Genomic DNA, 13,441 nt, shown 5'->3' with positions numbered 1-13,441 from the left:
TGGGGGGTGGTTTTGGACACTCAACCTAACGAGATATTCTTTCTTGCATAGAAAGTGAGAATGTTGAAAAGGTTTTTCTTATGCGCACCTACAGGGAATACACTGAGCAGGCCAAGAAGAGGAGAAGCGATCAGGTTCTTCTCCACCCTTACACTTCAAATCCCCTCCATTACACCTGCCACAGCACTCCCACATGTTTGAAACCTGCCATAGGACCAGAAACAATGGGTAAGAGTGCCTGTATTAACTTTGCACTTGGGCATGAAGATACTCACGGTTTAAATTTTGACAAACGATCTGGAGCCAAGCGGACTCTGTGGAGAATCTTCAACTGTAAAGCATGTGTCCTATTGCAAAGTGATATCTTTCTTACATTTTCCCATGTATCTTCCCATGCCTCTGAGGAGACCTCAACGTCTCGTTCTCTCTCCCAAATCCTGCAAAGCTGATCAAACTCATCTGAGGGCCTGCACCCTCCCCCACCCCCCCAAGTTGATGAGAAAGAGTGCCGACAGAAAGTGTACTCTTTGCACTGAGCACCCTCTTCTTGATGTCAGATTTGTAGGGATCAGTCTGAAGTGTAATGTTTTTTTGAATAAAATCCCTAACTTGAAAAAACAAAAGAGGTCCCTCCAAGATAGCTTGTATTTCCATGCTAACTGATCAAAAGACATTATTGTATCTCCCTCAAATAATCCTGAATCCATCATCCGTGGTTGAAAACCCGGCATACCCACTATAGGTGTAGGAAAAGATGTTATGCCAATATTGCCTTCCATCTGCCAAATTGCCCTCCATGTTTTAACAGTATTTAAAACTATTTGGTTATGGCAATATTCGTTAACTGTCTTCATTTTGTTCAAAAACAGCAAGCTCGTAAGGGGGCACTTTACCTGAGAGGTTTCAATATCTAAACATAATCAGAGAGGGTCCCCACAAGCCCAACCACTCATGTAAAATAAAAGCAAGCTTAGTGATAGTTTTAATGTGTGGGAGATCCACTCTCCCCGTCTGTCAGGCAACTGCAGTTTAGCTAATTTAATAAGGGGCCGCTTACAATGCCAAATAAAAGAGATGAACCAGCTGTTCAGTCTCCTGAACATTTGCTTATCGAAACTCAGGAGAACATTCATATCGGTCATGACAAACGGACGGGGGAGAATATTCATCTTAATAAGAGCTATCCGACCTAACCATGAGACCAGAAGCGCCTCCTATGTTTGAAGGTCTTGTTTGATTTTGTTGAATAATTGAACAAAATTAGCTTTAAACAACTGATCAAAAACTGGAGTAATGAATATGCCCAAATACATAAAACCCCTACGTGACCACTTAAATGGGAAGTGAGATTTGACTCTCAGGACCTAACACCTTCCTAAGACCACCCATAGGCAGAGCCTCTGATTTTACAAAATTAATCTTGCACCCTGAAAAGGTGCCAAACGAGCTGATGCATTGTATCAGGTGAGGTCTTGAAACTGCTGGATTTGACAAAAAAATTGTCAACATACAATAAAACCTTCTGTAATTTTGACCCCACCTCTACAGCCGATATATTGGGATCCCTGTGAATGGCCTTTGCCAACGGCTCAATCACCAACGTAAAAAGCAGTGGTGAAAGGGAACAGTGCAGTCAGCTGCCCATCAAAATGTTAAAATTGCTTGATCATACCCCATTGGTGATAACCACAGCGAGATGGTCACTGTAGAGAACCTTTAACTATCTTGTGAAGGCTTTGCCCAAGCCAAACTGCTCTAGACTATAAAAAAGGTACGGCCACTCAACTTGGTCAAATGTCTTCTCTGCACCTAAAGAAATCACCAATCCCTGTACTGACTGTTTTTGACATGCTTGAATTACATTAAGCAGCTTCCCAACATTATTGGAGGATCTGCAGCTCTTTATGAAGCCTGTCTGGTCCTCTTTAACAATAGATGGTAACACAGTTTCCAGCCTTAACACAAGATTCTTAGGCAGGATTTTAAAGTCAACACTTAAAAGTGAAATGGGCACGCAAGAAACACAGTCCTCCAGGACCTTCCTTTTTTTAAGAATCAGTGAAATATTGGCCTCTCTCAGAGGTAGACTGCATGAATCATTAAACATGTTGAGCATCAGGCCGACAATATGCTTATAAATTCCTTATAGAATTCACTAGGGAGTCCATCAGGACCGGGTGCCTTTCCACCCTGAAGCTGCTTCTCAGCCTCTTGCACCTCATGCTCTGATAAGAGGCATTCAAAAAAGACTCTCGTGCGGGGATTACACCCGAAAGCTCCAGATCCCTGATAAAGGGTTTCATCTTGGCCCATCCTTCCTCACAACCCTCAGATTGGTATAATTCAGAGTAAAATCTCTGAAATGCTGCATTAATCTTTTTAGAATCACATGTCAGGTTCCCAACACCTTCCCTACTCGACATAATGGCTTGAGGGACACTTTGTTTCCTGGTGAGATATGCTAGGTACTTGCCTGGTTTGTCACCATGCTCATACATTTGTTTTGCGAAAGTATGCTCCTTCTTTGCTGTCTGTGTGAGCACGGAATTCAATGCAAACCACAGCGCCATAAGCCTCTGTAGCTTGGTCAACAAGGGCTTGTCAAAGTAAGCCTTCTCGACTGCCTTCAACCATGCTTCGAGGAGATGTCGTTGCTTACCCCTCTACTGCTTCCTACTGGGGGAGTAGGAAATAACTAACCCCATAGCATAGGCTTTGGCAGTTTTCCAAAGGAAATACTAGCTACTAGCAAAGCCCGAACTAATGTCTAGGAAAGCCCAAATTCCTTAAAGAAGTACTCCACAAAATACTATCCTTAAGGGTAAAGGGATCCATTCACCAGTGCTTAGGTTCCATTATAGCATCCTTAATCTTAACCAACAGGTACAGTGGAGCATGATGGGAGATGGTAATATTACCAATCGTACAAGGTACTACCAAGTCCAGGGTTGCCACGGGGGTCAGAAAAAAAATTAATCCTGGTGTGACATCTGCGTGGATTGAAAAGAAAACAAAATCCCTGCCTGCAAGGTGCAGATGCCTCCAGACCTCCATCATCCCTAACTCCATACACAGATCCACTAATTGTTTAGTTTGTACAGAGAATATCGGGGGCTTTTGGGGAACCTGTCTACTGTGGGGTCTGTAAGACAATTAAAGTCTCCCCCTATGATGATACGCCAAGATTCGAGACTGATCAATTTAGAGAACATATCTACCAGAAACTTGGGAGGCTGGGCCGGAGGGCAGTAAACATTTCAAATCTGACATTTTTCCCCGATTACCAGGGCTTTAAGGATTCCAAACCTTCCGTGTGCGACTTTAACAAATGGGAGATTCCTCCTAACCAATGTAGCCACTCCTCTACTTCTGGTAATAAATGAAAAGTAAACCCAATCAAAGCCATTCTGCTGTAGTTTCAAATGCTCCTTTATCATTCAAGTGTGTCTCCTGTAATAAAGAAATATCCACCTTTTCCTTTCTAAGGCTCGAGAGTACCTTCTTCCCCTTAATTGGCGAGTGACTTTCCTTGACGTTCCAGGTACATCATTTAATCAAATCATTAGCCATACCTTCCGCAGTAACATTTAGATTCCAGAGAGTTGGAACTCAAATTACAAATCACCAAGCTCAGTGTCGCAATGTCCATCAAACATAAAAACTACATAAACTAAAACCATTGCAGTTGACAAACATGCAAAGCTATAAAAGATTATATACAACAAAAACCAAAAAACAAATCAAAACTAAAGCGTCAATGATGCTGAATAGGGGATGTCACCCCCTGCTCAAAGGGGGCATCGACACATCCCAAACCCAACTTCCCATCCCGCTGTCAATATAGCAGCAAGGATATTTAAATACCTGAACCAGGCATAAATTGCCTGTGAGTAGGCATTCCTGATGAAGGGCTCTGGCCCGAAACATCGAATTTCCTGTTCCTTGGATGCTGCCTGACCTGCTGAGCTTTAACCAGCAACACATTTTCAGATCTAGCCATCCCAACCATTTTCTCTCCTAGCTAGAGCCGCACCACAAACACAAGCAGCAAAGAAAGAAAATACACCATGGAATAACAATGTGAACAAAGATATTTTGAAAGAAAAGTAAGTACCCCACCCATGCTCTGATATAACTTAACTTAGAAATTGAAAGTAAAGATCCCAGCCACCTCTGAGCACAGTTTAGACCAGGTTATTACCAATAAACAAAAGAAAAAGAAAGCCACGACCGAACTTCTCTTTTTTTTAAAAGAAACGAAAATACCTAAACAACACAACTATTTGTACAGATTAAATTAATTTGTCCATTAAGTCTCTTGCCTTCTCCAGCCGGATACCTCAGGAGAGTATTGGTTCCTGAGTTCCCTCAGTATTTTCTTGATGCCATCATAGAATTTTCTTTTCCAGAACACCGCTGCTGAGAAGCCCTGGAAGAACATGATCTTAGAGCCCTTGTAAAGTAGGGCCTTCAGATCCTTTCCCTGAATTGTGGAAGCTTCCACGATTCCCTCCTTATCTCTGTAGTGATGAAACTGCACCAAGATAGGACAAGGACATTGGTCCAGAACTGACCTCCACATTGTGACCCGGTGAGCTCTCTCAATCTTCCAGTTTTCCGTTCTAGCTGCCAAGTTAAGAAATTTTGGCAACCAGTCCGCAATAAATTCCACTGGTCACGCACCTTCCTTACCCTCTGGCAGACCAACGATTCAAATATTTTTTCTCCAGCCCCTGTTCTTGAGGTCATCAACTTGGTTAAGCAAATTATGGACCTGCGTCTTCAGGACCTGAATCCTATCCTTGGACAAATCGGAATCAGCATTCTACCTCACTGGACTTTTTTCTCAAGGCCTCCCAGCTGCTGTTCAAGCTTCTGCAGCATGATAGAGATCAGGGCCAGCTTCTCCTCTATTTGCTTACCCAGCATCTTGCAAGATTTCACAACTCCGTTACCAGGACCTGGTAGGAAATTGAGCCCGAGAATCCTGCAGGCTGGGCTCCCTTCTTCGGCATCCCTGGATGGCGAAAACCAAGGTAAGTTATTCATTAACCGTTTCCTGAGACTCCATGAGCTTTCCAGAGTCCCAGGATATCATGGTGATCCAAGTAGGGTGGCTTAGGATGCCATCCCACTAGTGATGTGGTGCAGAGCTCTGCAACGTGATCTTTCTTGATCGCTGCCATCTTCGATTTCCCCGCAATTTTGTTTTTAAATAGGGCTTAATGCTCGCAATTCTTCAGTTTTCTGGCACCTCACACAAATCTATAGAACACTAAATGATTATGGCTAGTGCCCCTACAATTTCTAATCATACTTCCTTCAATATCCTCAGATGCATCTCATCTAGTTCCAGTGCCTTGCCACATGTCAATAGTTTATCTAACACTTCTTTCTTGTCAATTTTGGCTCCTTATAGGTAACAGAGTTTCCTATTCTGTCACCATGTCCTGAGTAGCATCCATGTCTTTGGTAAAGACAGATTCAAACTATTCATAAGCTTTTTAACCTCCTCTCTACCTCTTAGTTCCTCTTCCTCTCAAATGTATTGTTGATTTTTGCATTAGTCACAGTAGGAAGAGATATCTTAGTGACAAAGGATTTTAATTACTGCAAGTTCTAAAATTTCAGCATATTTGATATCTTACCTTAGTCTCTGATCCTGTATGGTCTCCTCCTGTAATGACGCATCTTAGAATTTCTGGAAGGTGGTCTAGAAGTGCATCCAATACCTAGATATGCAAAACAATGAACCATGCTGTTACAAAATATAACAACATTGAGTAAATTAAGGCAAAATTGTGAAAAGGATTATTCTACACATATGATGATCAGTGTAGAAATATCATTTGGTATTAGCACAGTTTATCCATTTTTAAAAATAGAGGTCATCATTGCTCAAAACAAGATTAAGTTGCATCGACCATAATGAGGTAAATTACTTAATATTGTCAGTAACGCAATTTATAAAAAAAAAAATCCAACTTGAGACATTAAATCTTCTCTTTTCTATGGTCTTCCCAGCATTTAGCTGGAAGATATGCCTGCTCATCCAGTTCTGGATATTGGACAAGCTGTTTGATAATTATAAGACATAGATCAGTTTTTCATTATACAGTATATCCTTATGTACTGAATACTATTTGCTAATAGCTAGTTAAATTATCTGGAGTGTCTCTAAATAAGTTAAACAAATTGTTTTGGCAGTTATCAGCATTAAATAGTAGAAAAAGGTAGTGAATTTATAAAAGAAGTGAAGACTTCAGTGTCTGGTACTCTTGAGGAAGATATGTAACATGAACTTAAAATTAAGCCTTTAAGAGATTTCTCTAAGCTACATCACCACTAGACTTCACTTTGCATTATTATTGCTTTTATATAAATATATATTATAAATATTATATAAATATTATTTGTTATTAACTCCCAAAGTCTTTTACAACTGATATGTTATGCATCTACTGAACAGACAGGAAAATACAGAGGTATTTTCAATCAAAAACTTTGATGACCTACAGAAAATCTTTAAAACAAAGACTTTGGACACTCTTCATCTCTCAGAACAGCAGGACAAGGTTTGTTTGAATAATCTGGCTGACAAGAAGAAATTAAAGCTGAATTCTTGACAGATAGGAAGAGTGTAAAGCTAATTTCAGTTCTCTTAGTTAAATACTTTACCTTGCCAGAGCCTTTGGGCATAATCAAATGCATAACATAACTGTAGCATTAACCTTAGATTTTAAAAAATCAAGAAGGTTACTTGGAATATTACTGTTAAATTGACCCTACAAAAATGCAATGTCCTTGAACCATCTTTGATAATTAATTTTATCTGGACAAGTGTGCTTGCAATAGAATGTCATCAATAACTCTGATGTTTTCTTTTTCATACAAGTCAATATCTCCTTTCACAAGATAATCATCACAATCTTATCACTAGGGTGGTCTACCATGTAATAGTTACTGTGATTTAAAATAATCCTTTCAACAGTCTTTCTTAATGCAAGAAGAAACTTTCTAATTAGTTTATAGTCTTGTCTAGATTCATTTTATATGGAATTCTCAAGATATATATAGTTCAAACTACATTTTGGTAAGAAAGAAATTGCTGTGAGAATTTTCAGGACCACAACATAGCAAAACACAATACAATTTAGGAATAGCTGATGGGAGTATCCAGAATTTTAGGTCTTTTCATGATTTTGAAAAATGCTTTGGTTGAGGCTTGGTTTATCATGTTCCAAGTAAAATCTGAAGTGATGCAGTAATATCCACCTGGTAATGAAAACCAAGACTGAAATGGAGAGATACAGTTATTCTGTATGACAATGGAAATTATCTTCAGTAAAAGAGAAAATCAATGATTAAGACTTTCTTCTTAAAATGAAGATTTCAAGCTTTATTACGTTGATGCTTTTTGAATTATCAGTCAGATTTATTTCAAGCCATACTGAAGCAACGTACATTGTCGAGAGAGATAGACAAACAGGCTGATTAAAGATATGATCATTTTCTGTGCAACTTGTGCTTTATTACATTGATGCTTTTTGAATTATCAGTCAGATTGATTTCAAGCCATGCTGAAGCATCCTGCATTGTAGGAAGAGGTAGACAAACAGGCTGATTAAAGATATGATCATTTTCTGTGCAACTTGTGATTTCAGATAGGCAATTTTTGTAATGGAAAAAATCAATCTCTTCAGAGGTCACTTTTGATATCTGAACATTGACGATGAAGCACCATTCTAACCCTTGCAATACAACCCACTGTTCAATATTCTAGGCAAGATCCTTATTTAACATGCATATTTACCCAGATATAAGCCCATTTATAAAAAGGTTCCACATCCACTTGTATTTCTTCTTTATCCATTTCAACCCTTCCCACATTTATTTCTTCTTTAGCTATACATGACTCTGACTCCATTCTTAATTGTTTTTTCACAGCTCCTTTGCAGCCAGGTTTCTGTTAAGGCTGACAAACTTCAATCTTCCTATGAAATAGTTGCTTGCAGTTCACTCAGTTTGTTTGCACAATGCACCCACTTTAATCCATTTGCTTGCATTTTTTTTAAAAAAAAAGCAGCTGCAAATGTGTTGCTGGTTAAAGCACAGCAGGTTAGGCAGCATCCAAGGAATAGGAAATTCGACGTTTCGGGCATAAGCCCTTCATCAGGAATCAGCCATACACCTTTCATTTCTCCACTGTTGCTACTGAATATGCCTTTATATGGTGCACAACATTTTTATGCCAGTAATCCAACAGTGAGTTGATTTCCAGTCAATGTGGTGCACCCCAGAGACTCTCTTTGACCTTCTTTATATCCTTTTATCAGTTGCAGGTGCCGATCATCAAAATATCATGCTCAATTCTCCATAATTTCCTGTGATTGCAAGTTGACTTGTGCTGAAGTGACCTATAAACTAGCGTGGAGAGGAAAACAGAAATTGGACTGGGGTATTGTTACCACCTTTCAGCAATAAGTGTTTTGTCTGTACTCCTATAATGTAACAGTAACTCCCTTTCTAAAGTTCTTTATTTGTGTTATACTTTTGAAACAACCAAAAGTGAGAAAGGTGCTCCAAAACGCAAGTCTTTTTCTTTTCAATTTACACAATACAATTTAGAAAAATAAACATTTGTAAATGTTGTGAAAGAAAAGTCAAAGTACTGAACACAAATTTTAATGCATGAGTTGGCATATGCCAATGAATTTCTTGTTATACAAATGCGTTTTTTAATCAAGACAGGCTGCGAATGAAATATGGGATGTGTAGTAATTCTGGAAGGAAAGTGTAGATTAGAAATGGAAAGAAAACCTGAATTTCAAAACCTAAAAAAAATTTGCAAAGCGGTAAAGAAACAGTTCTTTATTAAATTGACAACATGCTATTTCCCTTACCTCTAATGATTCATCTTGCAAAAGCGCAATCAATTCTTTGTGAACTGTGTGAACACTGGAGCCTAGCAGCTTAATGACCTACAAGTACAAGTTTGCAAAAAATTACATATTGACCCAGTTGAAGTATATTTCAATCTCATAACAAATTAATCAATTTAAAGAATTTATAGAAAGTTAAACAGCACAAATTTTTTTAACAGAAAATACAAACATTTTTAAAATCACCGGAACCACTTATGGACCAGACTAAACCCCCTCAAAATAAATTAAGATAGCCTAGACCCAACTTTTTCTTATTTTAAAGGTGTGTATGGCATTGTGTTCCAGATACAATTTGATTGGTCAAATTACTCTAAACAAAGCACATTTCTGCACTAGTTAAAAAACAGTCAAAATAAGAAAAGAATTGGCTTAAATGTAACTCTATCAAAATGCTTAACAAAATAATGTGTGTATTTGCTACTAATTAACTGTTCTGTATAGTAACATCCCAGAAGCACACCCTTGGCAGAAGCAAATTCAATACAGCAGATTGTCTCGTACACAATCCTAGCAGCAGGATTCCACATCCAGCTTCAAGACCCCAGCAACTGCTACTGAAAGCGAAACTAAAAAGTCTGGGTTCTGTATGAGCTTGACCCCACACATTCAGGCTGCTTTGATTGTTCCAACTTTAAAAAAAAGACGAGGTCTCACAACCTGTTAACTTTTTTTATCTTTGAGCTCAACACCTCTATCTCAACTTTCCTTCACAAAATAAACCAGAACAATATACACCTCTTAAAGCCATAGTATCATCACAACTATCTATTGAATGTTAGTAACTTACAAAAAATTACTTTTAAACCTTGTCCACCTATCTCTAAATTTCAATCCTCTATCCCTCTATTCCCAAAATCTGGTCAATGGGCATCTTTTCCCTCCGAGCATTCAATCATTCGGATCTTGAGCTCTGGTATTTCCTCAAATACTTCTCCAAGTTCCTGCCTCCAAATGTGCAGGCAAACGCAACATACAAACTTCCAGTAGGAATCATAGATAAGATTATCACAGGTTTGAGCTGGATACATTGGGGTTCAAATCTTGCACATTTCTGGGGCTGAAAATTAGTGCTGTCAAAGAGCCATCAGAAGCAAATTTGAGAGTTTAATAACATATAAATGTGACAGAAATATCTTAAAATGTTTACCCAAATATTTTATAGCCATTATTTCCATTTCTCTATAACACAAATAAAGAAAACTAACATATGATGACCTTATGGCTATAGTGAATATAGAATCTATTTATTCATTTATATAGGATCTGGGCATCACTAGCTAGGCCAGTATTTATTGCCTATCCTCTTTGCCCATGAGAAAGTGATGGTGAGCCATCTTCGTGGACTCTTACAGTCCTGTCTTAAAGGTATTCACATAAGAGAGTTCCATGATTTTGACCTAACAACAGTGAATGACATTTTAAGATAGTGTGTGAAATTGAGAACTTGAAGTTCCCATGTGTTTGTTATCTTTACTTTTCTATATGTGGAGATTATAGGCTTGGAATATGCTGCCAAAGTAACCTTGGTGACTTGCTGAAGTACATTTTGTACACTGTTAACCTCTCTCTCCATTAGCACTGTCTGATGCTGGCTCAGAGCTGCTCTTCCACTAGTTCTACTTGATCCTCCAGCTCATTAAACATAATAAACAGAAACATTTTCTTTTCCTTTCAGACATTAAAGAACATGAGATGCAATTCCTCAAAATACCCACATCTCTCTGGAGCCGTCCTCCCCTCCCCTTCCTCCTGACTCCATCCCCTTTCCTGACTCCACCTCCGGTTGAGTATTTACTATTTCTTCTGAGCTTTTGCACTCTGATGCTGAAGATTTTGCACTCAGCAAATATCTCAGTTTGATGCCTCGGCATCCCCACCTCAATGAATTTCAGACACCACATGATGTTAAATTCTTCTTCTGTCACCTTTGCCTCTGTGCTCACCTCTTTGTGCAAGAGTCCTGTCCCCGTCCCACAGAGACCTTCATCCACCTTCTACACTCTCCCTCCAGTCATTTATCTGCATTCAACTTTTTAATCGAGAACTGTCAACATGACATTGGTTGCTTTAATTTCTCTGCCACCCCTTACCCATTCAATCTATCCCCCTCTGAACTGACTGCATTCCATCTCTCAGATCAAACCCTGATTTTGTAAACAAGTCAGCAAGAGTTGTGATGTGATTGTCTGATGTGCTGACATTGCAGAGGCTAAGCGCCAACTCTCAGACACCTCCTGTATCCCCCAGATTATGACACCACCATCAAATCTCAGGCCATTGTGTCCACAATAGTCACTAATCTCATTTTCCCCCACAGCCTCCAAGCTCAGAGTCACACAATCTTATACAGTCTGCATTTCCCTCCTTCTCAAAGTCCACAAACAGGACTGCCTGGGCAGATCCATTATTTCTGCTTGCATTTGCTTCACAGAATGCTTCTCTTCCAACCTTATTTTCTCGACTTATTTTTAGTTTAGATTACTTTTTAGTTTAGATTACTTACAGTGTGGAAACAGGCCCTTAGGCCCAACAAGTCCACACAACCCGCCGAAGCGCAACCCACCCATACCCCTACATTTACCCCTTACCTAACACTACGGGCAATTTAGCATGGCCAATTCACCTGACCCGCACATCTTTGGACTGTGGGAGGAAACCGGAGCACCCGGAGGAAACCCACGCAGACACGGGGAGAACGTGCAAACTCCTCACAGTTAGTCGCCTGAGTCGGGCATTGAACCCAGGCCTCTGGCGTTGTGAGGCAGCAGTGCTAACCACTGTGCCACCATTTTCTCCCCTTCTCACTTACATTGAAATTCATCTAATGTTTTATCAGTTTCATGAATTTCTAGTTTGTGGGGTCCAGCTGTCTCCTCCTTCACCATGAATGTGCAACCCCTTAACATGTCCATTCCCATCAGGATGGTCTCAGGGCTCTTCACTTCTTCCTGGAAGTCTGAATCATCCCCATCACTTTCCTTTACCAGGCCTAGCTCATCCTCGGTTTGAATAATTTATCCCTTTAACTCCATCCAAATGTTTCCTCTCGTAGGTGAATCTAGAACTAGGGGATAGTTGTTTTAAATTTAGGGATTACCCTTTTAGGACAGAGATGAGAACTGTTTCGTCACAGAGGGTTGTGAGAATTTGAAAACCTCTACCTCTGAAGACAATAGAGATGGTGTAATTAAATATCTTTAAGGCGCAAGTGAAAAGATTCTTGATAGAATGAGGAAGCAAGGGTTATCACTTAGATAGGAATATGGAGTTTAAAACACAAACACATCAGCCATGATCTTTTTGAATAGCAAAGCAGCCTTGAGAGAGTGAACAATCTAATTTTGCTCCTATTTTGCAGGATCATATTTCATCTCTGGAATTCAGGTCTATTGTTTTGTGTTTGAATCAATTGTTGAATGGGATTTGGAGCCCAGTGACCTTGATAGACCCTACTCTCAGCAGTGAGCAAATAATTGGTATGTAAGTGCCACAGTATAGAATTGTTAATGATACGGTCCACTAGCTTGTTGATAATTAAAAGTAGGCAACTGAGGCAGTAATTTTTGCTTTGGATTTGTCCTGTTTTTTCGCAAAAGGGATATATCCTGGCGATTTTCACTTTGTCAGGTAGATGCTAACGTGTGGCTATACAAGAGCACCATGACTACTAATGCAGTTGATTTTGGAGAATATCTTCTGCGCTTTCACTGGAATGTTGTAAAGATCCATAGCCATTTTGCTACATAGAATACACTCAGCTGTTTCTTTATATCATGTGAAATGAATTGCATTGGCTAAAGTCTGACATCTGTGATAAGGGGACATCATGAGGATGCTGGGCACACCACCGGTGCACAGAATAAAACTATTTTGAGTTCTGTCAACAAGTCAGGGAGGATAAAAAAGACAGTAATACTTGGAAATGAACATATTAGTGCACCATATAGAGGTATACAAGACAAATTAGATAAATATGTCTCGTTTGTAAGTTTTACTTTTTTTTATTAATCTAAGTCAGTTAGGGTTGAAAAGGGAACCTTACCAGCATGCCACATTCAAGTGCCCTCCTGCCAACAAACACACTAATATAGATTTGCCTGAAGTTAAATTCCATGCTCCAAATGAGAAACTGCTGTTGTTCACCTTACTATAGCTATCGCATACTAGTGAAAGGGATACTCATACAGCCAAGAGTGGAGCAGCTCACCAGAAGAAGGCAGGTTTTTCACAGAAAAGGAGAAAAGGGAACTGAGAAATTGAACATAATGAAACATTCAGATCCCCAACTTCCCATATAGCCCTGCAGTCAATCCACAATAACTCGATTAGTTTTGTATCAGTCAGATTTGCTGCATCTTTGGTGCCAGGAATATGCTATAATTATGAAATTTTCAGTCTCAAGTCACTGTACTCCATTGAGTGTTTCTAAGCAACTACATTTGGATGCCTGAATCATTCACTTTGAGATTGAATGTTTTATCTTCCCTTTTTGTTTC

The 13,441-nt window shown here is 39.3% G+C and overlaps 1 protein-coding gene across 1 annotated transcript in view; it reads right to left on the bottom strand.

The window, feature by feature from the left end:
- ppp4r4 (protein phosphatase 4, regulatory subunit 4) overlaps positions 1–13,441 on the bottom strand; it is a 181,120-nt gene that overhangs the window by 58,599 nt on the left and 109,080 nt on the right. Inside the window, exons 12-13 of the mRNA XM_060828556.1 lie at positions 8,904–8,981; positions 5,649–5,732 (exon numbers count right to left, since the gene is read on the bottom strand). Of these exons, the coding sequence (XP_060684539.1) occupies positions 5,649–5,732; positions 8,904–8,981 (162 nt within the window). The remainder of the gene's footprint in view (positions 1–5,648; positions 5,733–8,903; positions 8,982–13,441) is intronic.

This window comes from Hemiscyllium ocellatum, chromosome 8 (genome assembly GCF_020745735.1).
Source record: "Hemiscyllium ocellatum isolate sHemOce1 chromosome 8, sHemOce1.pat.X.cur, whole genome shotgun sequence".
Taxonomy (NCBI): domain Eukaryota; kingdom Metazoa; phylum Chordata; class Chondrichthyes; order Orectolobiformes; family Hemiscylliidae; genus Hemiscyllium; species Hemiscyllium ocellatum.
This window is presented reverse-complemented; position numbering and strand designations above follow the sequence as displayed.